This window comes from Pituophis catenifer, unplaced genomic scaffold (genome assembly GCF_029215685.1).
Source record: "Pituophis catenifer annectens isolate HBS135680 unplaced genomic scaffold, rPitCat1.0.hap2 SCAF_12, whole genome shotgun sequence".
NCBI lineage: Eukaryota > Metazoa > Chordata > Lepidosauria > Squamata > Colubridae > Pituophis > Pituophis catenifer.
The window spans coordinates 2,107,426-2,134,620 of record NW_027256892.1 but is presented as its reverse complement, the minus strand read 5'-3'; the positions used below and the strand labels follow the sequence as shown (position 1 = coordinate 2,134,620).

At 45.7% G+C, this 27,195-nt stretch overlaps 1 protein-coding gene across 1 annotated transcript; it reads right to left on the bottom strand.

Moving 5' to 3' along the window:
- Nucleotides 1-702: 702 nt before the first annotated feature.
- RHOBTB2 (Rho related BTB domain containing 2) lies at nucleotides 703-27,195 on the bottom strand. The gene is made up of 10 exons (XM_070952275.1): nucleotides 27,120-27,195; nucleotides 15,573-15,774; nucleotides 14,736-14,839; nucleotides 12,325-12,510; nucleotides 9,457-10,469; nucleotides 6,777-6,895; nucleotides 4,869-5,019; nucleotides 4,035-4,123; nucleotides 2,061-2,166; nucleotides 703-929 (listed from the first exon to the last, which is right to left on the bottom strand). Exons 2-10 carry the CDS (start codon nucleotides 15,762-15,764, stop codon nucleotides 703-705), a joined length of 2,187 nt encoding a protein of 728 aa, XP_070808376.1. The 5' UTR covers nucleotides 15,765-15,774; nucleotides 27,120-27,195.

Sequence of the window (27,195 nt, the reverse complement as noted above, 5' to 3'; positions counted from 1 at the left end):
TTTGCTGGCAGGACAACATTCCTTGCTCAAAGCAAAACATCTAAGAGATAAGTGCCTGGGTAGTCATTAAGTGCAACCAAAAATAAAGTGGCCCTTTTGCCAGGAATCCAGAAAGGTAAAACGAAAGTTCTGGGACACGCAGCATCTGCAGCAGCTTGAAATGTTAAGGTGCAGAGAATGGTCGATGTGAGGTACATAATACTTTTTTTTTTAAGAAAACTTTTTTTTTTTTGCAAAGGGGAAAAGAAAAAAAAAATACAGAATGGCTCCATCTTTCTTGGAGTAATTGTGTTCCCCCCCCACTTTAAACAAAAACAATTTTTTCCCTCCTCCAGCATTTTTTTTTTTTTTTTTTTTTTGCAAAAGGGAGTCAGTCCCGCTGGATGAGTTGAGCCTCTCGGAAAGAAAACAGGACCGCGTTCCATTCCACCGGTGGGAGCCTCCATCTGCTGTGCTTCTAGACTAGCCGAGGCAGGGATGGAGACCACCCAGAGCTCTGGATGAGATGTTGGACATTCTGGCTCCTGAGTTGCTCTCCTTCTGGTTTTTCCCTCATTGGCCTCTCGGGGATATTCATGCGGATTTTCCCCGCTGAGGGCCGCAGCCTGTGGCATCTCTCGCCACGCGCCTTTGGAATGCCAGGCACCAGTAGGCTCCTTCCTCCATCTTCTAAGAGCCATCGAAGCATAGGCAGTGCAACCCTCAAACCACAGCAGAGGAAGAGGAGGAGGAGGAAGAGGAAGAGGAAGCTGTGGCTGCCGACGAGGACGGGGAAGCCGCATTCCAGAAGAGCCACCGTCTCTTCGGCTGCCGTTTCTGATGGAGGTAGTCTTCCTTCTCGCGCTCTTTCCTGGCTCTCTGGAAGTGATCTTCTTCCTTCAGGTACCAAACGGGGGGCCACCGATGCTTCTCAAAGTAATCCTGATTTTCTGCAGAGAAAAAAATTAAAGAGACGTTAAGAACCTCGGCCCGATATTAAGAGTTCTTCTGTTTCTTGTTTCTGAAATAGGTAAAGGTAAAGGTTCCCCTCGCACATATGTGCTAGTCGTTCCCGACTCTAGGGGGCGATGCTCATCTCTATTTCAAAGCCAAAGAGTCAGCGCTGTCCAAAGACATCTCCGTGGTCTTGTGGCCGGCATGATTAAATGCCAAAGACACACGGAACGCTGTTACCTACCCACCAAAGGTGGTCCCTATTTTTCTACTTGCATTTTTTATCATGCTTTCGAACTGCTAGGTTGGCAGAAGCTGGGACAAGTAACAGGAGCTCACCCCGTTACGCGGCACTAGGGATTCGAACTGCTGAACTGCCAACCTTTCGATCAACAAGCTCAGCCTCTTAGCCACTGAGCCACCGCGTCCCTCTAGTATTTCTGAAATACTCATACAAATTTAACTCTTTTTTTTTTTTTAACAGCCGGTTGCAATATAAAAACGACTGTCTGACGGCAGTTTGCAACGTAAATAAACCAACAACGTGGTAGTGTACTCCATGCGTGTTTCCATGCCCAGCTAGGTATTTTGTCGGCTACCAAGCAAGCCTTGCCTATTTGCGAAATGCAGGCATGGCAAGAAAACTTAAATTGGGCTAGCCTGTTTAGCTCCAAGAACTGCATTGGGCTTGCGGAGACATAAATTGATGGTAGAGCAAAGACTGGGAGCAGCTCAGAGCATCAAGAATGGATGAATCCAGTTCTTTAATTGGTGGAGAAGCAACCGTAAATAACTTCTCGGGCTGTTCATTTTCAGATTATTATTCCCTCCCCCTCTTGAGATTGCAAAAGGGATAAAGGCAGCAAGCAGAGATGACAAGAATGGCTCTTCTCTGCCACAAAAAGCTTGCAAAAACAGTTAGAGTCATCTTTATGATTTACGCCAGGGGTCTCCAACCTTGGCAACTTTAAGACTTGTGGACGTCAACTCCCAGAGTTCCTCAGATGAGGAACTCTGGGAGTTGATGTCCACAAGTCTTAAAGTTGTCAAGGTTGGAGACCCCTGATCTACGCGACTCCCTTGCCTAACAGGAAAGCAGCTCCACCGTTCTACAAACTCACACCTACCTGCTGACATTGCTTTCATTTCCCGAGGGAACTTGCGACAGATATTGTTGTAGTTGGTGCAGATATGGTGGAGGCACCAATCGGCAAGCTGGTAGGCACCATGGAACTGGGGGAAGAGAAAAAGACAGGCTGGCGTGAATCACCAATTTATTTGCATTTAGCCAGGAAAGCTATACAGCTAGTCTTTGACTTAACAAACATTCATTTAATGACTCAACGTTATAACAACATTGAAAAAAGTGACTTACAATAGGTTTTTACACTTATGACACCTCATCCTCATGATCAGATGAGCAAAATTTGGACTCTTAGCAACTGGCACATATTTAGACTTATTCTGTAGACCTTTTGAGTCAACTCTTCCTTTGAAAAGGAAGAAAGAATCCGTACAATCTAGTGCAGGGATGGGTACGTATGGCAATTTTATGGCCTGTGAACCATGCTGGTTCAGGAATTTTGGGAGATGAAGTCCACAGATCATAAACTTGCCATAGTTGACATCTCCACCAGGTAAGAAACTGTGAGTTCTAGTCCTGCTCTCATCATGAAATACTAGCTGGTTGACTTTGGGGCCAAGTCCTTCTCTGTCATCCCAATTCACCTCTCAGGATTGTTGTTGTGGGGAAAATAGGAGGAGGAAGGAGTGTTGGGATATGCTCGCCGCTTTGTGCCATTTTAAAAAATAATAAAGGCGGGGATATAAATACCTAAATAAAAATAAATAAATAAAAAGAAGGATCTCATCCGAGTCAATGCAGAAGCGCTGAGCTTCACAGAACGTATCATCAGATAAGTATCAGATTATGGCCAGCAAGATTCCAAAAGAAGAACAGTAAAATAATGCCAAACAATATAATGCCAAAACAACTAGACACAAAGAGAGAGATTTTTTTCCCCATGCCATCACTCTGCTGAATATCTAATTTCCACAGCATTGTCTAAAGCCTCAAGATATTCACCCATGTAGTTGGGCTGTATTTCTATTATCCTTCTCATCTTTCCTGCTGCTGTCTCCTATTGGTATCTTATGATTTGTCACTTGTTGTTTGTATTTATTTATTATTTATTTATTTATTTTATTCAATTTGTATCCCGCCCTTCTCCTAGTGGACTCAGGGCGGTGCACAGCCAGAACTAAAACACACAGCAATACAAAATTTAAAATTTTTAAAAGAATTACATGACTTTGGCCCAGAATTTAAAACATTCAAACTAAAACCCGTTGACAATTTAAAAAGCTAAATGTAGCCTATGATTTATTATTGTTATGATATATGATCTCATGACTTGTTATATAGTTATAACTCATATATGTTATGATAAATGAACTCATGACTTGTTTGTATGCACTGAGAACATATGCACCAGGGGACAAATTCCTTTTGTGTCCAATCACGCTTGGCCAATAAAGAATATTCCTAAATTCCTATTCGTTTACGGAGATTCTCAATCATCTCCAGGTCCTGGTTGTCCCAAAGGTGCTTTTTCAAGAAGCAACTGGACTTTTTGGGTTTTCTTTGAAGACGTTTCGCTTCTCATCCAAGAAGCTTCTTCAGCTCTGACTGGATGGCCGGGAATGGAACAGAGGTGGGTTTCAGCAGTTTCTGACTAGTTCTGGAGAATCGGTAGCGGAAATTTTGAGTAGTTCAGAGAACCGGTAAATACCACCTCTGACTGGCCCTGCCCCCATCTATTCTCTGCCTCCCAAGTCCTAACTCATCAGGAAGAAATGGGGATTTTGCAGTAACTTTCCCCTGGATTGGGGAGGGAATGGAGATTTTACAGTATCCTTCCCCTGCCACACCCACCAAACCATGCCCACCAAGCCATGCCGTGCCCACCAAGCTATACCCACAGAACCGGTAGTAAAAATATTTGAAACCTACCACTGGAATGGAATATATTCCTATTCCTATATAATACTATTCCAAAACGAGGAGAATTTTGTATTGACTCTAAGTAAATTGTTCATACCTGAGCCAGCTCCAGGAACAAAAGGACATCGCCATCTATATCCACTAACATCTGCGTTGCTTCCATCAAACCAGACACAGTGAACTGTTCTGCAAAACAATAAAAATATAAAACACAGTCAGTTGATTCATTATGTGGCCTGCAAAGAAGATTTAAATTTCTGTCTTGCCAATAACAAGCTAATTGAGTTATTGGTGGTCTAGAAATAATAATCTGAGAAACGGTATCCTGTATTGCATTTTTTTTTAAAATAGACCTTGTCAGGCTTGGAAAGCCATCTTTTGCATCGGGCCTTCAGGCCTGCCACATTTACTACTGTGGGAAACTGGGATGGGGGATTGTATGCAGCCGGAGTGATATGTAGTCATAATAACATTCCTTTCTCAGAGAGTCAAGGACATCTTGCCCTGCACCTGGACAGCTGGAACTGGGAGGCATCCCCAGTTGGGAGGGTGCTTTGATTGGATCACGTGATGGACATGTGGGTGCTGGGGCAGGGGCTTGGACTTTTCTTTGAGTGGGGAAAACCTGGAAGCTTTCAGATTCGGGTTTTCCCAGATGTGCCAATATGACATCTCTAAAAAAAGGAACTTTGAGGAACTTCTAGCCTCGGAGTCTTCTTTCGTTGGGGGTGTTACTTGGAACCCTGACAGCCCTATTCACTGAAAGCTGAGATGAATAAAAAGGCAAATATAAACTTGACACACATAGAGTGCGTCCAAAATGGTCATAATCAAAAATAAGTACGATGTTTATTTCCTACGTTTGGCATTTGAAATGACTCATCGTTTCATAGATGCGAAGAGAGGAAATGCAACGCGGTTCTTAGCTTACCTGTGAGTGCAACCAGGTGTGGGAGACACAAGCGGTTGGCCAAGATGATGAGCTTCATGTAATCAAGGTCTGAAGAAGAATAGAATTGGCCAGTATACAGGTACTCAAGCACTGCTCGCATGCAACTCTTACTGGTGTACGGTAGAACTACCTGCAATGATGAGGATACCAAGGGGTTAAATCTGTACCATTTTGCAAAATTAAAATAAAAGAATTAATAATAAAATAAAATAAAATAAAAGAATAAAATAAAATAATAATAAAAGAAAAGAAAAGAAATAAAATAAAATAAAATAATAATAAAATAAAATAAAATAAAATAAAATAAAATAAGACCCCCTCGCATCCTGGACATAAATTGTTTCAACTTCTACCCTCAAAACGATGCTATAGAGCACTGCACACCAGAACAACTAGACACAAGGACAGTTTTTTCCCAAATGCCATCACTCTGCTAAACAACTAATTCCCACAACACTGTCACATTATTTACCTAGGCTGTATTACTATTATTCTTCTCATCCTTACTAGTACCTATCTCTTCCCACTTATTACTATATCCATGTTGCTTGTATCTTTCAATTATATTGTTTTTAATTGTTTCCTAGTACGATTTGATAGCTTATTAGTAACCTTAACTATCACTAAGTATTGTATCTTTTTATCCTTGATGAATGTATTTTATTCTCCTTATGTACACTGAGAGCATATACATTTAAGGCAAATTCCTTGTGTGTCCAATCACACTTGGCCAATAAAGAATTCTATCCTATCCTATCCTATCCTATCCTATCCTATCCTATCCTATCCTATCCTATCCTATCCTATCCTATCCTATCCTATTCAATAAAATAAAATAAAATAAAATAAAATAAAAAAATAATATAAACAGAACAAAAGAAAAAACAAAATAAAACATACAATACAATACAATACAATACAATACAATACAATACAATACAATACAATACAATACAATACAATACAATCTCCATTTTTTCTTCAACCATACGGAGCCCATTTTATATCCTTCTCCAGCTGCTGTTCTCTTTCAAAGCAGCATTCAAACATTCGGTGCATTTTGCACAGAGAACACCAGAGCTGTGAGGTGGGAAGGATTGCGTTGTACGTAGACTCTTGTGAAGAACTAATGTTTGTTGAAACAGGTGAATAGGACCGTGTACAAAAAGCTGCTGGGGACATTTAGGGACGTGACTGTAACTACATGAGGTTACATGAAAAAAAAAGAGAGAGTCGGTTTTGTTAAGGCACCAGGTGGCTAGAAATCAGGTGACTCGGAGTTCTAGTCTCGCAAGAAAGCTGAGTGACTTTGGGCCAACTAGCCAAGAGACTGTGAGTTCTAGTCCTGCCTTAGGCATGCATGAAAGCCAGCTGGGCGACTTTGAGCCAATCGCCAGGAGATGGTGAGTTCTAGTCCTGCTTTGGCCATGAAAGCGGGCTGGATGACTTCGGGCCGAATTGGTTCCAGCCCAACTCACCTCACAGGTGAGGTGTTGTTGTTGTTGTGGGGAAAAAGAGTAGAAAGAGGAGGAGGAGGAATATTATGTACTGTATGTTTGCCACCTTGAGTTATGTATAAAGTAATAAAGGTGGGTAAATAAATAAATGAGCCTCGGTGGTGCAGTGGTTAGAGTGCAGTACTGCAGGCTACTTCTGCTGGCTGCCTGCAATTTGGCAGTTCGAATCTCACCAGGCTCAAGGGTGACTCAGCCTTCCATCCTTCCAAGGTGGGTAAAATGAGGACCCAAATTGTTGGGGGCAAGAGGCTGACTCTGTAAACCGCTTAGAGAGGGCTGTAAAGCACTGTAAAGCGGTATATAAGTCCATTGCTCTTGCTAAATAATATAAATAAATACATTTCTCAGTCCATGCTCAAGGTTGCCTCACCTCCTGAGTTGAGCTCTCAACGAAAGGACCCCCAAACATGGCAGCCATCCAGTCACAACTGGAGATCAGCAAGGGCTTGTGGGCACTGATAGCACCATCATCCAGTATAAAAGTGACATCTGCAAAGAAGGAAAACATGCTATAGTTACGCATCCCTGACACGCTGGAAATGGATGTCTAGATTATGCCTATTTCGAAAGAACTTGCCAAGCCTGGCTTAAGAATGGCAAAGAAGTTTTTGTCCGTTGTATCTTTTTTATTCTTGATGAATGTATTTTATTCTCCTTATGTACACTGAGAGCATATACACCAAAGACAAATTCCTTGTGTATCCAATCACACTTGGCCAATAAAGAATTCTATTCTATTCTATTCTATTCTATTCTATTCTATTCTATTCTATTCTATTCTATTCTATTCTATTCTATTCTATTCTATTCCATTCTATTCCATTCCATTCCATTCCATTCCATTCCATTCCATTCTATATTTTCTATTCCATTCCATTCCATTCCATTCCATTCCATTCCATTCCATTCCAAATTTTCTATTCTATTCTATTCTATTCTATTCTATTCTATTCTATTCTATTCTATTCTATTCTATTCCATTCCATTCCATTCCATTCTATTCCATTCTATTCTTTAATACTGCTGTTAAACCAGTGCCGGCCGAGATGCCTGGAGTAGTGAAAGAGCTGGTCATCTTGTTTGACAGCAGGCTTCTGTCTTCCTTCTGAGGAGGTAGAAGGGCCATGGGATACATGGTACCAAATGAGGTGATAAACCTTATCCAAACTCTCCCGCTTGGAGATTGGATAAGATTTCAACCTCACATTGGAGCCGGTGCTTCTCTGCTTATGTAAATCCAGTTGGAAGAGAATGGAATGGCAGAACTGGGGGTGGAATGAAAAGGGGGAATCTCTACGTAGCCACAAGAGAATGAATTCCAACTCCTTTTGAGTGCTATTGACCCGTATCTAACTATAAGCCAAAGGTCTTCAAACTTGGCAGCTTTAAGACTTGTGGACTTCAGCTCCCAGAATTCTCCAGTCAGCATGACTGGCTAGGCCGCAGAGGTCTTCAAACTTGGCAGCTTTAAGACTTGTGGACTTCAGCTCCCAGAATTCTCTAGCCAGCTATGCTATGCTGGCTGGAGAATTCTGGGAGCTGAAGTCCACAAGTCTTAAAGCTGCCAAGTTTGAAGACCTCTGCTTTAAGCAGATGCCAACCCTTAATTGAGAAGATTCCTGTGCATGGGCATTTAACAATATATAGGTTTAATTGAACTCTCATGTATGGACCTGGTCTTTTGTGCCTGACACCAAATAGCAAAGCAGAAGACTTTAAATTAATAGTTTCCCTAGCAAGTAAGATGTTTTAAATGCAGGATACGTTTTCAACCAAGGAACATGCAGAATGTTGGCACACAGAAAAGGCAGACTTGGCAGTCGTGATTCCCCCACAAACAGCCAAGTTCATTTTTGTGGGGAGAGCAAAGCACCAATCACCAATGCAGGCACACACGCACAGGAAACAATAGAAGCTAAAATGCCTATTCGCTTATTTGACCTCACTTGGACTGCAACTCAATAGACAGTTGTATGACACCTTGCGATACAACATTCACACCCAGAATAAGGCAGGTTTCCCCTGAGATCGATGCTCAGTAGATTATAGGATCCAATCTGAGTCGGTCAGCCGGGACCAAAGATTTATTCTTCCAAGTTTTCGGGCTCAAGCTAGAACCCATCCTCAGGAAACTTAGAAGGCTAAGGCTTGAGGCAGCAAAAGGAAACAACTAATGACTTAATAGCCGGCCATCAACTTCCTAATTAACAGCTAAAAGCCACGCATAACTAGGCAACATATAAATACAATGCTTAGAACAGCCCAGTGCACACATTCTGGAGAAAGGGAGAGAGAGGGAGGGAGGGGGAGAGAGATGGGGGAGAGAGAGACACACACAGAGAGAAATGGAGGGAGGGAGAGGAGAGAGAGGGAGGGAGGGAGAGGGAGAGAAGGAGGGAGAGGGAGAGAAGGAGTGGGAGAGGGATGGGAGAGAGAGGGAGGGAGGGAAAGAAAAAGAGAGAGAGGGAGGGAGAGGGAGAGAGAGGGAGGGAGGGAGAGGGAGAGAAGGAGAGGGGGAGGGAGAGAGAGGAAGAGAGGAAGGGGAGAGAGGAAGAGAGGGAGGGAGAGGGGGGAGGGGGAGGGGGAGAGATGGGGAAGAGAGAGGTAGATGGAGGGAGGGAGAGGGGGGAGGGGAGAGGGAGGGGAGAGAGAGGGAGAGAAAAAGAGAGGGGGAGAGGGGGAGGAGAGAGTGAGGGAGAGAGAAGGGGAGAGAGGGAGAGAGAGGGAGAAAGTGAGGGAGAGGGAGACAGAGGGGGGAGTGAGGGAGAGAGAGAGAGATGAAGGGAGGGAGAGGGGGAAGGGAGAGAGTGAGAGGGAGGGAGAGAGAGGGGGGAGGTTTCCCGGGGATGGGCTCCAGCCTGAGTCCAAAAGTTCAGAAGACTAAACCTCTGGTCCTGGTTACCGACTCGGATTGGATCCTGCAACATTAATCCTGGGACACGTATATTTGCCTTCATTCGTCAAGTCGGTTGTCCCGTTAGGAGCTCAAAAGGACGTCTCAGTTGAATTAAAGGCTTTAGAGCACTGCAAAATCTCGCTTCCCAACCTACCAGAGAAAGTCCCCTTGGCCAGACATTCTTTCACCCGGTTGGTTCTCCTGACGTGGAAGGCTTTGGTGATCTCCTGGTTCATGAACGCCTCGTTGTTGAGGATGTTGGCCACCATCATCCTGAGGTCGAAGACTTCGAGCAGTTCAGCAATGTGGGCGATATGCATGAGATCTCTCTCGTTCTCATCCAGCTCCCCGGTGTACAGATATTTGAGCACGGCCCTGAACGGTCCCAGCTGGATGGAGGGATCCATCTTCACGACCACCATCAGCCGGGGTTTGTAGGTCACGGGGTCATCGGCCATCTCCTCCTGGATGCTGACAAAGGCACGGCTCCAAGAGGAGAGGATTCTCCCCCGCTTTAGCCCTCGTTCCCCGTAGTTCTTGCCCCGCAAAATCCCATCGCTGGTGGAGGCTCTAAGGCACGGTTTTTGCTGGCCGGAGCCAGCTTCTTCAGTACTCTCACAGATGTCAAAACTAGCAGCCCTCAAGAGGAAGTCCCGCCCGTGGTGATGATGCCGTTCCTGAGGAACCGTTCGCTCCGCAGCGCCCATCCTGATGCTGCTTCCCGTCATCTCCTCTTGGCCCTCCTCGTCCAGGTCCATCAGGAACAAGTCATAGAACTTGGAGGAGGCGGTGGAGAGGTAGATCTTGTGCGCGTAGATTTTGATTCTCTCTTGCAGCACCAGGATAACATCTGCACACAAAGGATCCTCCAGCAGATGAGCCGGGCGCTCTTCATTATTGGAAGGAGGGTCGGGGACAACGATGATGGGGGGAGGAGGCTTGGGGGGCAAGAAAGGGGCCTGGAGCAACGGCCTTTGGACGTTACGGAGGTGGGATTTCCAGAACTGGAGATGCCGCCGGGAGATGAGGGCCGCTCGGATGGCATTGTCGAAGACGTCCTTGATGCCAAATTGGGCAACTACACTGGTCTCGTAGTAAGGGATGCCCAGCTCTTTGGCTACCTCTCGTCCCTTCTCCGGAGGCAGAATTTCATTTGGTTTGATTGGCCTGGAAGAAAAAGAAAACAGCCACAGGTTTGATGTTAGCCGAGCAGCCAAAACTCAAAATTATAGCGGGGGAAAGAAAAGGATGATTATCTAACTGGAAAAACAGCAAATCATCCCAAAAACTCTACAGCTATCAGGGTGATCAGGCTAAGAATACAGTTCATACTACCGTTATGTAGTCAGTAACGCTTAGAGTGAGTTTTGTTACAGAAAGTCTGACAAACTACAGGTAGTCCTTGACTTACGACCCCAATGGCGCTCAAAATTTCTGTCACTAAGTGAGACGGGTGTCAAGTGAGTTTTGTCCCATTTTATGACTTTTTTTTGTTGTTGCCACAATTGTTAAGTGAATCACCGCAGTTTGTTAAACTGGTCACATGGTCGTAAAGCGAATCTGGCTTCCCCACTGACTTTGCTTGTTATAAAGCTGCAAAAGGGGACCCCCCCCGGATGCTGCAACCGTCATAAATATGAATCAGTTGCCAAGTGTCCCGGTTTTGACCACGTGACCCTGGGGATGCTACAACAATCAGTCTTAAGTGTGCAAAATGGTCATACGTTGCTTTTTTTCAGTGTCTCCATAACTTTGAACTGTTGTAAATCGAGGACTACCTGTACGCTCTATCTTGAAAACCTGACCCTTCAGCTTTTTTCCCCACTTTTCTCCTCCAACCAAAGCATTGTGGTCATGTGACCGTGGGATGCTGCACATGGCCATACAGGTGAGCCTGTCGCCAAGTGTCCAACCTGTCATCACATGACCATGGAGAGAGGAAGCGTGAGTGTCCTAACTTTGGAAACAGACCGTAGCTAAGTATGCTTTGTTTGGGTGGTCTGTCGTTAACTTCAAGTGGTTATAAGTCAAGGACTACCCTGTGAGTTTCTCCCGCCCAAGGAAGAAAAACTAAACCAGGGATGAAATGCTCCTGGTTCAGACCCGATTGCCCGATCTGGTAGCGATGGAGGCGGGTGGTTCAGAGAACCAGTAGCAAAAATCCCTGCCCCTCCCCCATTGCCCAGCTGAGCCGCGCAATCATCAGAAGCTTTTTTTATTTTTAAAAGCATTTTTTCTACAACCTCTTTGGCCCAAAAAATGCTTTTAAAAGTAAAAAAAAAAAAAAGCCTCTGATGATCGCGTGGCTCAGCTGGGATCGTCAGAGGCTTTTAAAAAAAAAAAAGCCTCTGCCGATCAGGCAAGTCAGCTGGGATCGTCAGAGGCTTTTAAAAAAAATAAAAGCCTCTGCTGATCAGGCAAGTCAGCTGGGATCGTCAGAGGCTTTTAAAAAAAAAAAAGCCTCTGCCGATCAGGCAAGTCAGCTGGGATCGTCAGAGGCTTTTAAAAAAAAAGAAAGCCTCTGCCGATCAGGCAAGTCAGCTGGGATCGTCAGAGGCTTTTTTAAAAAAAAAAGCCTCTGCCGATCAGGCAAGTCAGCTGGGATCGTCAGAGGCTTTTTTAAAAAAAAAAGCCTCTGCCGATCAGGCAAGTCAGCTGGGATCATCAGAGGCTTTAAAAAAAAAAGCCTCTGATGATCAGGCAAGTCAGCTGGGATCATCAGAGGCTTTAAAAAAAAAAGCCTCTGCCGATCAGGCAAGTCAGCTGGGATCATCAGAGGCTTTAAAAAAAAAAGCCTCTGATGATCAGGCAAGTCAGCTGGGATCGTCAGAGGCTTTAAAAGCATTTTTTTTACAACCTCTTCAGCCGAAGAGGTTGTAGAAAAAATGGTTTTAAAAGTAAAAAAAAAAACTTGGCCACGCCCACTCAGTCATATTACCTCACCACCACCACCAAGCCACGCCCACAGAACCGGTAGTAACAAATATTACATTTCACCACTGAACTAAACCCAATGTCCTACCTGGCTAAAGGTCTCCTGGCTCGGTTGACTGCTTCAAGGTCAGCATAGCGAAGGTCGAGCTGGCAGCCTACCAAGATGACAGGTGCCCTGGGACAGAAATGCTTAATCTCAGGGTACCACATGGTCTTCACATGGTGGAGGGAGTTTGGATTAGCAATGGAGAAACATAATACTACGACGTCAGATCTGTGGGAAGAAAGGAAGCAGGAATCAGTGACTGCATAAGAGTTTGCCCCGAATGATGGCCATTGACACTCCCCACCCTCACAATTTAATTTATCACATTTCTATGCCGCCCAACTCCCAAGGGACTCTATATGTACAATGTTTGTACGGTAACAGGTTTGCCCGAAAATAAGACCCTGTCTTATATTTTTTTTGAACCCTGAAATAAGCTCTTGGCCTTATTGCCATGCGCTCAAAAGCCCAATTGGGCTTATTATCAGGGGATGTCTTATTTTGCGGGAAACAAGGTGGTAAGGGCGCACATTTGACCCGTGTCCTGGAACAAACTCAGATTCCTTTTCGTAGATGGTCTCCTTATTTTCCTTGCCTTAACAATACTACTGGAATTAGTATCATAACCCGCAAAATGCCCTTTGATATCTCGGGAGATGTGCTTAGAGCAGAGGTGGTATTCAGCTGGTTCACACCAGTTCGCACGAACCGGTAGTAACAACCTGCCACCCCGGCGCAATGCCGTACTATTTAGGCACATTTTGAAGCCACGCGCATGCATGTGTTGTGGTCTGCCAACACTGTCAGCGGAGTCAGACAGTGAGGAGGCTGAGGAAGAACATGGGCCAGTCCTGGAGGCTGGGGAAGGCCCGGATGAGGGCTCTGCGTCGGAGGCGGTGATGGGGCCAGGGCCATCTGGGAGTGATGTGCGGACTCCGGAGCCTCCAGAGGCTGACAGTAGAGAGGAATGAGTAGGGAGGATCCTGTTCCTAGTGCATGTATGAGAAGAGCTGCCAGAAGGCAAGAGCAGCTAAAGCAAAAAGGACGACTTGGGAGTAAAGCCGAGAGATGATTGGCCCCTCCCATAAGGCTTAAAAGACCAGCAACGGCTCTTGGGCTCTTTGTCGGAAAACAACGTTGATAGATTGGTTTCTTGTCTTGCTGCATTTATTTCTTGTTGGCGTCTTCTGCTTCTGAACTTTTGCCAAGAAAAGCCTTTGGCAGGTTGCCTAATTAGACCAAGGTTGGTGATAAGGCTGAAGAATTGTGTTATGAAGAATTTGTTTTGATTTAGTTTGGACTACGCTGAGAATGAGTTAATTCTCAGCTGTTCTAATAAAGTCTGTTTGTTTCGAACTATTTGTCTGATAATACCTACTTGGGCCTGGGTCACAACATCATGCAAGCCACACACACAAGCAAAGCGCATAGCGTGGAAGGCCACACGCACGCTCATATTTGCGAACCGGTAGGGAAAGTAAGTGAATGCAACCTTTGGCTTAGAGGGAGCATCAGTGAGTAGAGTAGGACTGTTCTCTCCACCTGTATATCTTCCGGACATTAAGACTTCCAACTTCCAGAAGGCCATCCCTATTTCTTGCAACTCTGGATTCCGCAGTGAACCTCTCCGCTATGTTTTAGGGTTCTACGGAAGTTCTGTATCCGCTTTCAGGATAGCTTCTTTTTCTTTCTTAGCTTTCTTCACTTCTCTTTTCCCTTCCTCCCTCCCCCCCACTGCTTTTCTATGTGCTTTGTATTTTATAATACTTTTTTGTTGTTGTTGTTTAGTTGCGAAGTTGTGTCTGACCCATCGTGGCCCCATGGACAACGTTCCTCCAGGCCTTCCTGTCCTCTGCCATCCTCTGGAGTCCATTTAAGCTCACGCCGACTGCTTCAGTGACTCCATCAAGCCACCTCATTCTCTGTCGTCCCCTCCTTCTTTTGCCCTCAATCTTTCCCAGCATTAGGCTCTTCTCCAGGGAGTCCTTCCTTCTCATTAGGTGACCAAAGTATTTGAGTTTCCTCTTCAGGATCTGGCCTTCTAAAGAGCAGTCAGGGTTGATCTCCTCTAGGACTGACCGGTTGGATCACCTTGTAGTCCAAAGGACTTGCAGGAGTCTTCTCCAGCACCAGAGTTCAAAGGCCTCAATTCTTTGGCACTCAGCCTTCCTTATGGTCCAACTTTCACAGCCATGCATTGCAACTGGGAAAACCATAGCATTGACTATATGCACTTTTGTTGGCAGGGTGATGTTTCTGCTTTTTAGTATGCTGTCTAGATTTGCCATGGCTTTCCTCCCCAGGAGCAAGCATCTTTTAATTTCTTGGCTGCAGTCCCCATCTGCGGTGATCTTGGAGCCCAGGAAAATAAAATCTGTCACTACCTCCATTATCTTACTTTATAACTCAGTAAAAATGTTAATGGAAGCTCTGCGTCTGTTTCCAGGACCTACCTTCCGTAAGCAAAGCGCCTGTCTTTGTGATGGTCCCCAAAGGTATCCCAAAGCCTTAAGGAAACGCTAACATCATCTACAACATCTCGGGAACGTTCCAGTACCTGGGAGAAATTAAAAAAAAAAGAAAAGATTATCTTCAGACCAAAAGGGACAATTAGAGGTCCAGTGTAGTGCGGGGCTGAAGGTGGTAGATTAGGGAGGGTGGAGACCCAAATTCTAATCCCCTTTCAGTCACGGAAACTGGGCATTCGATCAGTCAAATGCATGGCGTGGATTAACACCTTTCAGTGGTGGCTTCGGGCGCTCTTTTGGGCAGCCCCTGATAGCTACCTCTCCCTGGTGTTAGCTGACTCCTATACTTCTCAATGGGAGAGGGAGCTGACAAAGAAACTCCACCTGCTAGGTTTTTCGGGGGATGCCTTGGGAGACTATGGCCTTAAGGACGCCCAATCTAGGGTAGTCCAATGGCTTGTGGACATAGACTTGCAATACTATCAGAGCCTGATAGTACAGTGGGCTAAAGCACTGTTAATAACATCTGCTGCTTGCAATTACTGCAAGTTCAAATCTCACCAGGCTCAAGGTTGACTCAGCCTTCCATCCTTTCAAAGGTAGGTGAAATGAGAACCCAGATTGTGGGGGGCAATAAGCTGACTTTGTATAAAATATACAAAAGTATGGAGGCTATTGCTTAACGCCCTGAGTCTCCGGAGAAGGGCGGCATATAAATCAAATTTAAAAAAAAAAAACTGTACATTTAAACATGTTGATGAAAAATAAAAATAAAAAACTTTTTTCAAAAAAAAAGAAAAAGAAAAAGAAAATGCCACTCACCTCCTGGCAAACCCGGTACTGATCAATGGCCCAGACGGTGGGCACGTGAGTAGCGAGGAGCTGATACTGTGTCAATGTGGCATTACATGCACGGGCACAAATGAGCCGTGTCTTGCCCACTGCGTTGTCCCCAACCACAACACATTTGATGGTTTCTACGTTTGGCCTTTCATAATCCATGTCAGAATCCATTAATTGGGACCTGCATCAAGAGAGAGAGAGGAAAGAAAAGAGAAAGGTGCATCAGGCAGGCGTTTCTTTTCCGTTGGAGCTCCAGAATGTCTTCCAAAAGCCACACCACAATGGAAGCAATCAATATTAGTAGAATAGAATCGAATGAACGAGCTGGAAGGGACTTGGGAGGTCTTCTAGTCCAGCCCCCTGCTCAGGCAGGAGAACCTATACTAGGTTCATGGCATAGGACCCGGGTACCTCCGAGACCGTCTTCTGCCACCAATAGCCTCCCACCGACCAGTTCGTTCCCACAGAGAGGGTCTCCTCAGGGTGCCGTCAGCCAAGTTATGTCGGCTGGCGACGCCCAGGGGGAGGGCCTTCTCTGTGGGAGCCCCAGCCCTGTGGAATGAACTGCCCCCGGAAATTCGTAGGATATCTGACCTCCGGGTGTTTCGCTGCGCATTGAAGACCCTGTTGTTCCGCCAGGCCGGACTATCAACACAATAGTTTTAAATTGGGGTATTTAAATTTGAGCCACTTATTTAATTATTTTAAATTTTATATCATTGTTTTGTCTGTGTTTTTAAATAGGCTGTACACCGCCCTGAGTCCTTCGGGAGAAGGGCGGTATAGAAATAAAATTATTATTATTATTATTATTATTATTATTATTATTATTATTATTATTATTATTATTATTATTATTTCAGATAAGTGATTGTCTAGACCCGTGATAGCGAACCTATGGCACGCGTGCCACAGGTGGCATGCGTGGCCATATCAGTGGGCACGCCAACTCAGCTCTGGCACATATGTGCATGCCGGCCACCTGATTTTCAGACCTTTTGGGCCCACCAGAAGTAGGGAAACAGGCTGTTTTCTGCCTCCGGAGGGCCTGGGGGTAGGTGGGGAAGGCTGTTTTCACCCTCCCCAGATGCATAGAGAGGATCTGGAGCCAGGTGACAAAGAAAAACTGGCCAGGAGCAAGGGGGGGAAGGGGGGTTGGGCGCACATGCGCAGGGCGGGGCACATAGAATTATGGGTGTGGGCACGCGTGTGCATGAACCTCCCCCACCTCCCCTTCCTGGCATACAATGGCAAAAAGTTTAGCCATCACTGGTCTAGACGCTTCTTAAAAGCCTCCAGTGTTGGCGCGCCCACGATTTCTGGAGGCCAGCTGTTCCACTGGTTAATTGTCCTCACTGTTAGGAAGTTTCTCCTCAGTTCCAGGTTGCTTCTCTCTTTGATCATCCATTGTTTCTTGTCCTGCCCTCTGGTGCTTTGGAGACTAATTTGACCCCCTCTTCTTTGTGGCAGCTCCTCAAATACTGGAGTACTGCTATCATGTCACCCCTAATTCTTCTTTTCTTTAGATTAGCCCAGGGGTCAGCAACCTGCAGCTCTGGAGCCGCATGTGGCTCTTTCACCCCTCTGCTGCGGCTCCCCGTCACTCAAAATATGCATCACAGCCGCCAATGTGCGACACCCTCCGGCAGGTGATTTATTGAGCTTTTCAACTCCCCGGTAGGCCAACCATGGATAAATTCCAGAAAAGAAAAGTTTCAGAAGAAAACAGAACATTTAATTCAACTACATATGCTAGTTTTGTGGCCCCTCAAGAAATAGTCAGGCACGGGAAGTGTTTTGTGGCTCCCGGAGTTTTCTTTTCTGTGGGAAACGGGTCTAAATGGCTCTTTGAGTGTTTAAGGTTGCAGACCCTTGGATTAGCCAATAATCCTACTTCACAATGGGATCTGCTGGAGGGGGGGATATGCAATGGCCTTTGCAAATAGTCCTCTCTCTCTCTCTCACACTCACACACATTTTTACCACCATTAACTGGTTTCAGAAGTCTTGGGTAGTTGTTTTCTTCCAGACTGAGATAATCCTCACCAGATCTCAAGAAAAGAATTTAGAAGAGCCTTGAAGGGGTTTGGGAACCTGGCCACCTAGCCAACATGCATTACTGGTGGCTCAGCAGACTGATAGCATTGTGATTAACACCAGCTGTCTGCAATTACTGTAAGTTCGAATCTCACCAGGCTCAAGGTTGACTCAGCCTTCCATCCTTTCTAAGGTAGGTAAATTGAGGACCCAGTTTGTGGGGGCAATAAGCTGACTTTGTATAAAATATACAAAAGTATGAAGGCTATTGCTTAGCACATTGTAAGCCGCCCTGAGTCTCCGGAGAAGGACGGCATATAAATCAAATTAAAAAAAAAGAAATTCCAGCCAATGTCCCTTTAAAAATTAATAAGTGTTTTTCAGAATATGTCTCAGTGCAGCTTCTGATAAGATACATACCCTGGAAATTTGGTTCCAATCTCTTCCCTTCTCTTTGTTTTCTACCCCGGTCATGTGAGAATTCTCCTAATCTTACCTCTACCAACCTTGTCCCCCCATTCAAGAGAACCAGCACTGAGTCTGATCCATTCCTCTGCCCAGCAACTTCCCACCTCACCCCACTCCCAGCCCCATCTTCCTTTCTTCCTCTCTTCTCATATAAACACATCCAAAGGCATCACACCAGCAGCTGCTGGAACTGAATAATTAAAGAAGAAGCTGCTATGCAGGCTTCGGGCTGCTTGTTTAGCAAAAAAGGGAACCACTGATACTTGGGATAATGGAGTTTACAGCATTTGTTGCTGACGTAGAATAAAACAAAGGGCTGGCTCCCTGCTTGGTTTAATAAAAAAAAAAAAAACACTTGTTTTCCTCGGTAGGAAAGTCTATACTAAGAGTGTCACAACCGGCATCTGAATGGGAAGAGCCGTGCAGTTAGAAAGACTGCTGCTGCGGGAAGTAAGGGTGCATTCGATGCGGTTGAAGCTTTGCCCTCAAGTGAAATTGAAAGAAGTTTGTGTGGCCTCTTTTATCTTCTATGCTGGGATTTGGATCAGGTCATACAAGTCACTCGGCGGCCTGTAGCTGATCTAATCTAACCGTAGGAGTTTGGGAAGGAAGTTAACTTAACTCAAAGTCTTAAGGCAAAGATTGCTTCCACGTTCCCCCATTTCTCCGTACTTCTATGTTCTGTGATGTGAGCTTTACATCATTCAAGGCGACAAATAGAGTAGAACAGGGGTCTCCAACCTTGGCGACTTTAAGCCTGGAGGACTTCAACTCCTAGAATTCCCCAGCCAGCTTTGCTGGCTGGGGAATTCTAGGAGTTGAAGTCCTCCAGGCTTAAAGTCGCCAAGGTTGGAGACCCCTGGAATAGAATACAGAATTACGAAGTCGGATGGGATGGGATGTTGGAGATCTTTTAGTCTCAAGCAGGAGGCACCATATTTATTTCTGGACAAATGGCTGTCCAATCCCTTCTTAAAAACCTCCACTAATGGAGTATGCACATCTCCTGAAGATAAACTGTTCCACTGATTAATTGTCCTCACTGTCAGGAAATCTGTCCTTAATTTTAGGTTGGATCTCTCTTTGATAAGCTTCCATATGTTACGTCTTGTGTCCTGCTCTCGGATGCTTTGGAGAGTATAAGTTAACACCCACTACTCTGTGAGAGCCCCTCAAATATTGGAAGACTGCTATTGCGTCACCCCAGCCCTTCTCTTCATTAAACTAAACCAGGGGTCTGCAACCTTAAATACTCAAACAGCCATTTGGACCCGTTTCCCACAGAAAAGAAAACACCGGGAGCCTCAAAACCTGGGTGGGTGTGGCCAACTCAATGTCACTCACTTCCACCAGTCACATGACCCCCCCCAGCCACGCCTACCCAGCCGGTCATTAGGGCAGAGAACCAATTGTTAAAAAACACCAGGAATGTCAGAGTGGCAATTAATCCCATTTTGCTTTTGGGTAATTGCACCTTGATTAGAGAATGGATCGTGACCTTTCCTTGCAAGTATACCTTAAGAAAATAAACCCGAAGATATATTTTCTAAGAAAAACTCATTTATTTGTTATAAAGAAAATAAAACATCTTACTAGCTAATTAGTTACATCTTGGCAGCTTTCCCGGCCACCTCTCCTGGCCGGAGAACAAAAAAAAAAAGATAGAAGAAAGTGAAAGAATGTGGACATGTGCAGTTAGCTTAGAGATAAGAACTTGGCAAGCTACGGTAAGTCTTACAGGTCAAAAATAAGAGCTCATCTGGTAAATACAAAAACGCAGTGACAGGGAACCACAAAATCCTTTTGACATATCTCTCCCTCCCTCCCTCCCCCGCTCTCTCTGTATCTCTCTATGTCTCTCTCTCTCCCACTCTCTCTGTATCTCTGCCCTGGTCACTTCTCCATCCCCCACCATCGCCCTTACCTTCTCAGGCCAAGAGAGGAGTGACTGGGAGGGGAGGACGAGGGGCGGGGCCAGCCAATGGTGGGATCACCTGACAGGAAGCCACAGCACAGGGCCCAAAGAGCCATATGCGGCTCCGGAGCTGCAGGTTGCTGACCCCTGGAGTAGACATACCTCATTCCGAACAACCACTGATGGTATGCTTTGGCCTCCAGACCTCTTATCATCTCTGGGGCTCTTCTCTGCATTCTTTCTATAATCCCTATCACAACCATTTCAGCAAGTGTTAAGAGATCTTACGGCTGCCTGCACGTAACATGCTACGCTTACTTCCTTTTACATTTAGCAAGGGCTCGTTGGTTGAACTCAACAAGTTTATGGGCTTCCGGTTGGCTTCGGTCGCCGCCAGACGGTCTTTCGGGACCGCCAGCCTCGTCGCCCGTAAGAGCCGTCTCTACAGCTGAGAGACGGCTCGAAAAACTCCGTCTCCTTGAGGAGACATGAGAGAGAGCCAGCGAGAACAGGTAGAGCCCTCTGCGAACTCCCCAGAGTTTTTTTTTACTCTTGGGGAGGAAGCAGAATGTGGCTCCCTATCCAGCTCGCCGCTGCTCCGGGCTTCGGGGGAACTCTGCGTTTCGCAGAGCCAGGCGATGGGACCAACCCAATCAACGAAAACTAACAAGAAGTTTATGAACTCAACAGATTTACAATTCAAAATTTGGGGTTTTTAATCATAAGCGATAAAAGGGTCAATTCAATAACCCAGTTAAGCATGTTATTATGCAAAGCCACCCAGGTCACAGTTTATCAGCACGGAGATTAAACTCAGTGCTACTTGTGGAAGTTGGTGATTGTATAACATAGAATGTTGGCACGAACAAAGTAACATAGACTTGAGTCCCGAGCACTTTTTCATAGCAAAAGGACAAATTTGGTGAAAGGTATTTAAATAAATGAGCAATGACAGATGCAGGTGGCATTAGCAGCTCATTACGGTGGTGGTCTAAAATAATAACCTCCTTATTGTTAGAAAATGTATTCAGTGGATAAAAGAAAAGCAAAATAAAAAAATTACACAGAGGGGAAAAAAAACCCTTCAGTTTCTCAGCGCACGGGTTTTTGCAAAACTGAGTGTGATTTATTCATCCCAAAATAGGTCTAAAGTGTCAGGTGTCCACTGATTTTATTAAAAAATCGGTTTTTGTGATAAAAATAAGACCACACACCATTTGAGGCACACACAAAAAAGGTGTATTATTAGCTTCCTTCTTTATTGTTCCCAGTACACAACCTTGGCAGCCAGAAGAGTTTGATAAGGATAACAAGTTTCTTTTTTGAAAAAATTAAGGGACTTTGAGACTACAATTCTATTTATGTTGTCCTTAAGAAGCAATTGTATATAGCATACATCTCACCTTAGCAGGTAGCATTGTCCCAAAGCAGTTCAAACATATTTCTATAGGATTTCACATGGATTTATACAACCCAACCTTTCCAGGAGTGGGAGGTTGTGGGAGTAAGTATAATTCTAATACTCAGTATATAAAGCACAATATAATGTGTAGAAGTAGAACTATTGAAAACCAAGTTTAAATTCCCACTGAGCCACAAAAGGTTGCAAGGTAATTGTAGGCTACTGTACTATATGACATGATTCATACAGTACCTACTACTTAAAATATAGTTTATGTGATCACCGGGTACTGAATAAACCACAGTCTATAAGGCATCATATATAACCCCACCATAGATGGGGTCACACCGGTGGTGAAATCCAGATTTTTTTTTACTACCGGTTCTGTGGGCGTGGCTTGGTGGGTGTGGTGTGGCTTGGTGGGTGTGGCAGGGGAAGGATACTGCAAAATCCCCATTCCCACCCCACTCCAGGGGAAGGATACTGCAAAATCCCCATTCCCACCCCATTCTGGGGCCAGCCAGAGGTGGTATTTGCCAGTTCTCTGAACTACTCAAAATTTCCACTACCAGTTCTGTGAACTAGTCAAAAATTCCGCTACCGGTTCTCTGAACTAGTCAAAATTTCCACTACGGGTTCTCCAGAACCTGTCAGAACCTGCTGGATTTTACCCCTGGGTCACACAATATACTAAGCCAGAACTGGGAAAAAACCAGTTTGTGTGAACTCAGACAATTCATTCTACTCTACCTCTCAGATCTATTCTGAAGATAAAATAAGGGAAAGTGGAACACCATGCCTATAATCCGGAGTAAATACACAGTATACAATAGAGAGGCCATTAAGAATGATTTGCTTGCATTAAGCATTCATTCCTTCAGGGGCAATAAACAAGTAACCATCAGTTTGGTGTAGTGGTTAAAGCATGAAGCTAGGAACCAGGGATGGTGAGTTCTAGTCCCACCTTCGGTACAAACCCAGCTGGATAATCTTTGGCCAGTCACTTTCTCTCTGCCCTGGGAAGGAGGTAATGGCAAAACCCCTTACTAAAACCTTGCCAAGGAAACTGCAGGGACTTGTCCAGGTGGGCATCAGGGTGGATAAAAATCAATGATTTTTTTTAAAAAAATCAAAAAAATCAGATTTTTTGATTTAAATCAGATTTTTTTTATTTTTATCGAATTTATTTTAATAAAAAACTTTTGGAGTAAAAATCTATCGTAAGATAGTTTTCTATTTAAGATACATAAATAATTTAGTTTATTCAGCATGAAATGGAGCTTAGTTATGTAGCAGGAGGCTGTATATTCTGCAACACTGGGATTATCGGTGAATCAACAGCGGGTCAAAGGAGTAGCAGAGATGACAGTTGCTCTTTAAAAATTATGATTTGAATCGAGTTGATTTAAATCAAGCCTTTTTACTAGTGATTTAAATCATGATTTAAATCGTGATTTAAATCAACTCGATTTAAATCAAATCCACCCTGCCAGGAATCCACACAGATTCAAAGGCAGAAAAGAGGAGGGAGGGAAGGAACCCACAAGTAATTCATATCTAGGAGATGAATACAGTCTGGAATCTTGGTATAGTAGGTTATAGTAGGTTATCATGATTTTATAGTGGCACGGTGGATGTTTGCATCTATCCGAATCCCTTGGTAGACTTTGCTCCATTGTTTCCTTTTTAACACTGAGGCTAAAGGAAAGCTCCAAGCCATTTGGCCAAAGTAACAGGACCCAGTTTGTAATTCCTGTCTGGAAATCCTTACACGAGGTTGCAAGAGTTAAGAAGAACTCACTCCAAAGATACAAGAGGCAGGGGCCCAAGGGATGGAAACAAGAGAGGCTCAGAGCTATTTTCCAAAGCACCAGAAGGCGGGACAAGAAGCAACGGATGGAAACTGATCAAGGGGAGAAGCAATTTAGGACTAAGGAGAAATTTCCTAACAGCGAGAAGAATTACAGTAACCGGTGGAACCGTCTCGCCTTCAGAAGTTGTGGCTGCTCCAATCTCCGGAGGCGTTTTAAGTAGAAACTGGACCGCCGTTTGACTGAAACGGTGTTGGCGAACCTATGGCACAGGTTCCACAGGTGGCACACGCAGCCATATCTGTGGGCATACGAGCGTTGCCCTACCTCAGTCCAGCACGCATGTACGCACTGGCCAGCTGATTTTCAGGCCTTCTGGGCCCACCGGAAGTCAGGAAACGGGCTGTTTCTGAGCCTCCGGAGGGCCTCCGGGCGGGGTGGGGGGATGGGGTGGGGAAGGCCATTTTCGCCCTCCCCAGGCTCCTAGAAAGACCCTGGAGCCTGGGGAGGGCAAAAAAAACAGGCCTATTGGGCCCACCGTGCCATCACGTGCCAAAAGCGGGGGCGGGGTCACGCATGCATGCGTGGGGGATATGGCGCATTAAATTATGGGTGTGGCCACACGTGCACGCAATCCCCTCCACTCCGCCCGCTTTTGGCACGCGTCGGCAAAAAGGTTAGCCATCACTAGTATAGGGTCTCCCGCTTGGACAGGGGGGGTTGGATTAGAAGACTTCCAAGACCCCTTCCAACTCTGTTGTTCTATTTAAGGTTGTTGGAAAGAAAATACAAGGAAGCAAAGTTCCAGGTGGAATTCCAGCAGCTGGCTCAGGAGACTGGCTCGCTCAGAGCCACATGCTATATAAACAAGGGACAATCAATTCAATGCCCAGACCAAAGCTACCCGCTCTGGACCAAACTCTCCCTCCCTGCAACTATTCATCATATATTCTTTCTTCGCACATACTGTATAATATTTATTTATTTATTTATTTATTTATTTATTTATTTATTTATTTATTTATTTATTTATTTATTTATTTATTTATTTCAATTTGTATCCCGCCCTTCTCCTAGTGGACTCAGGGCGGTGCACAGCCAGAACTAAAACACATACCAATACAAAATTAAAATTTTTTAAAAGAATTTCATGACTTTGGCCCAAAATTAAACCCATTGACAATTTAAAAAGCTTTAAAAAAAAGGGGGGGGGGTTCACGCCAGCCCTGCTTGATGGAAAAGAAAAGTTTTTAGGGCACGGCGAAAGACCCGGAGATCCGATATCCTTCGTATCTCTGGGGGCAAATCGTTCCAGAGGGCAGGAGCTGCCACAGAGAAGGCCCTCTCCCTGGGGGTCGCCAGCCGACATTGCCTGGCCGACGGCACCCTGAGGAGTCCCTCTCTGTGGGAGCGTACTGGCCGGTGGGAGGCTATCGTCGGCAGAAGGCGGTCCCGCAAATACCCAGGTCCGATGCCATGGAGCGCTTTAAAGGTGGTGACCAACACCTTGAAGCGCACCCGGAAGACCACTGGAAGCCAATGCAGCTCACGCAGGTTTTTGCATATGCAAAAACCTCTTGGGATTGCAGGGAGGAGAGATAACCAAAGCCATCCTTCTGCTCTCTTCCTTTTCAACCCTACTGAGTGTCTATTTTTAGTAGCTCTTTTGTCCCAGGGCAACCAATTCACAACCTGCTTTGTTCTCCAGGATCTGCAATGATGACACTCAGATGCTCCAGGGTCTCCCAACCCATCACCCACCCCCCCTTTCCAGGCTTGCCTTAGCCTTAACCCTTCTCCTTTTCAGACTCAGGTTTGCTCTCGTTTGCCCCCTTCTCTGTAATTCCAGCATCTGTCGCTGCTCGTCACTCCTCCCTGCTTCTCCTCGGTGACGTCTGCTTACTAGAATTCCAGCCTTCCAATCTGCCTCCCTATCTCTTAAAGAGAAAAATCCTCGCAAGCCCCCCCCCCCCCGTCTTCTGTTGCCAAGGAGACCAGAGAATCACCAGGGGAGCCTAACTCGTTTCCTAGCAACGGGAAGAGCTCAAAAATCCCTCCCATCATTTTACAGGAATGTCTGATGATTGTTATGATTATTATTATTTTTTTTTTAAAAAAAGAAAGAAACACATCTCTCTCCTCCCTCCCCCCCTCCGTATAATGATTTGTTAAGAACTAGTAATAACAACAGTCGAGGCCAAAACAGGATCTGGATTCTTCTGCTAAAGGGCATCCTGGAAGGAAGGATGGGGCAAACATCTCGATGTACGGAACATCCCACCCAGGTGCAAGGAAGAAGCAGGGCGAAAAGAAATCTGAAAACATTTCCGGCCCAAAGCTTGGCTTGATTATTTATGATAACACACCACCACGCAGACTGTTGGGGAGTGGGGTGGGGGGTGGGGAAGCAACCCGTTTTGCAAAACAAGCAGAAACGCGTGCGTCTTGTTTTGCACACACACACACACACACACACACACACACACACACGGCTCTCGAAGTGTCCTGCAACGTTTCTTCTACCACGCCAAGCACCTCAAACTTGCAAGCTGGAAGACGGCACCGTTTCCTGGTTCAAACCAGATCACCCCCACGAAGGCAAAGGAAAAAACTCTCCCCCAGACGAAGCGCAAGTTCTTCCTTCCTTCCTTCCTTCCTTCCTTCCTTCCTTCCTTCCTTCCTTCCTTCCTTCCTTCCTTCCTTCCTTCCTTCCCTCTCTCTCTTCCTTCCTTCCTTCCCTCTCCCCCCTCTCTCTTCCTTCCTTCCTTCCTTCCCTTTCTCTCTCTCTTTCTTCCTTCCCTCTCCCTTCCTTCCTTCCTTCTCTCTCTTCCTTCCTTCCCTCTCCCTCTCCCCCTCTTTCTTCCTTCGTTCCTTCCCTTTCTCTCTTTCTTTCTTCCTTCCCTCTTCCCCCTCTCTTCCTTCCTTCCCTTTCTCTCTCTCTCTTTCTTCCTTCCTTCCCTTTCTCTTCCTCTTTCTTCCTTCCTTCCCTCTTCCCCCTCTCTTCCTTCCTTCCCTTTCTCTCTCTCTCTCTTTTTTCCTTCCTTCCCTTTCTCTCTCTCTCTTTCTTCCTTCCTCTCCCCCTGTCTCTTTGTTCCTTCCTTCTCTCTGTCTCTCTTTCTTACTTCCTTCTCTCTCTTCCTTCCTTCCTTCCTTCCTTCCTTCCTTCCTTCCTTCCCCCTCTCTTCCTTCCTTCCTCCCTCTTTCTTTCTTTCTTTCTTTCTTTCTTTCTTTCTTTCTTTCTTTCTTTCTTTCTTTCTTTCTTTCTTTCTTTCTTTCTTTTTTGCAACGATTGTCCTCGGGGGGGGGGAACTCTCGCTTGGTTTTGTAAACAACTTTCACCGCCCCGCGTGTCTCCCTTCCTACCCCACCCCGCCACCCCATCCCCAGGACGCCGCTCTCTTTTTCCCTTGTGGGTAAGGGCACCCATGCCAAGTGTGCAACGCCTGCTGTCGGCGGGTGCGTGGCAGCCCACGGGAGGGCTCAAAGGGGCAGCGTCTCCCCTTCCCTTCCCTTCCCTTCCCTTCCCCTCACCCCCCACTCCAGAGGACTGTTCCACTCCAGCAGTGCGGGGCGCCGGAGGGCAGGGAAAAAAAAAAAATACCAAGCTGGCACCGAGTCGCGCAGGAGTAGGGCGCGCGCGCGAGGGTGCGCGCAGGGTGACAGGGCTGGGCTCCAAAGGGAGCCTTCCCAGCACCCCCCCCCTCTCCCTTGCCCCCTCCCCATCTTGTCCTTTTGCTGCTCTCTCTCTCTCTCTCTCTCTGCCCCCCCCTCCCCTCCCGCACGCCCTGTCAATCAGCCTTCGGTTCAAGTACTCTTGGCTAAGCAGAAGCCCCGCGGAATGGCTCGGACTCGGACTCTCCGGGGAGAGACCCAGCCGGCAAGGTTTTACTTACACCAACACGTCTGAAAGGGCAATTACTGACGGTGGGAAGACGAGCCCAGCTCTTCCCTGGAGACATGATGCTGATG

What these genes read in the sequence shown, in the direction of transcription:
- RHOBTB2 (XM_070952275.1), bottom strand. Translation starts at nt 15,764, where the DNA reads ATGGATTCTGACATGGATTATGAAAGGCCAAACGTAGAAACCATCAAA. An exon ending in AGGCGCTTTGCTTACGGAAG is followed by an intron (nt 12,511 to 14,735) that starts GTAGGTCCTGGA and finishes TTCTTCCCACAG; the next exon opens with ATCTGACGTCGTAGTATTAT. An exon ending in ACACCTGGTTGCACTCACAG is followed by an intron (nt 4,124 to 4,868) that starts GTAAGCTAAGAA and finishes ATTGTTTTGCAG; the next exon opens with AACAGTTCACTGTGTCTGGT.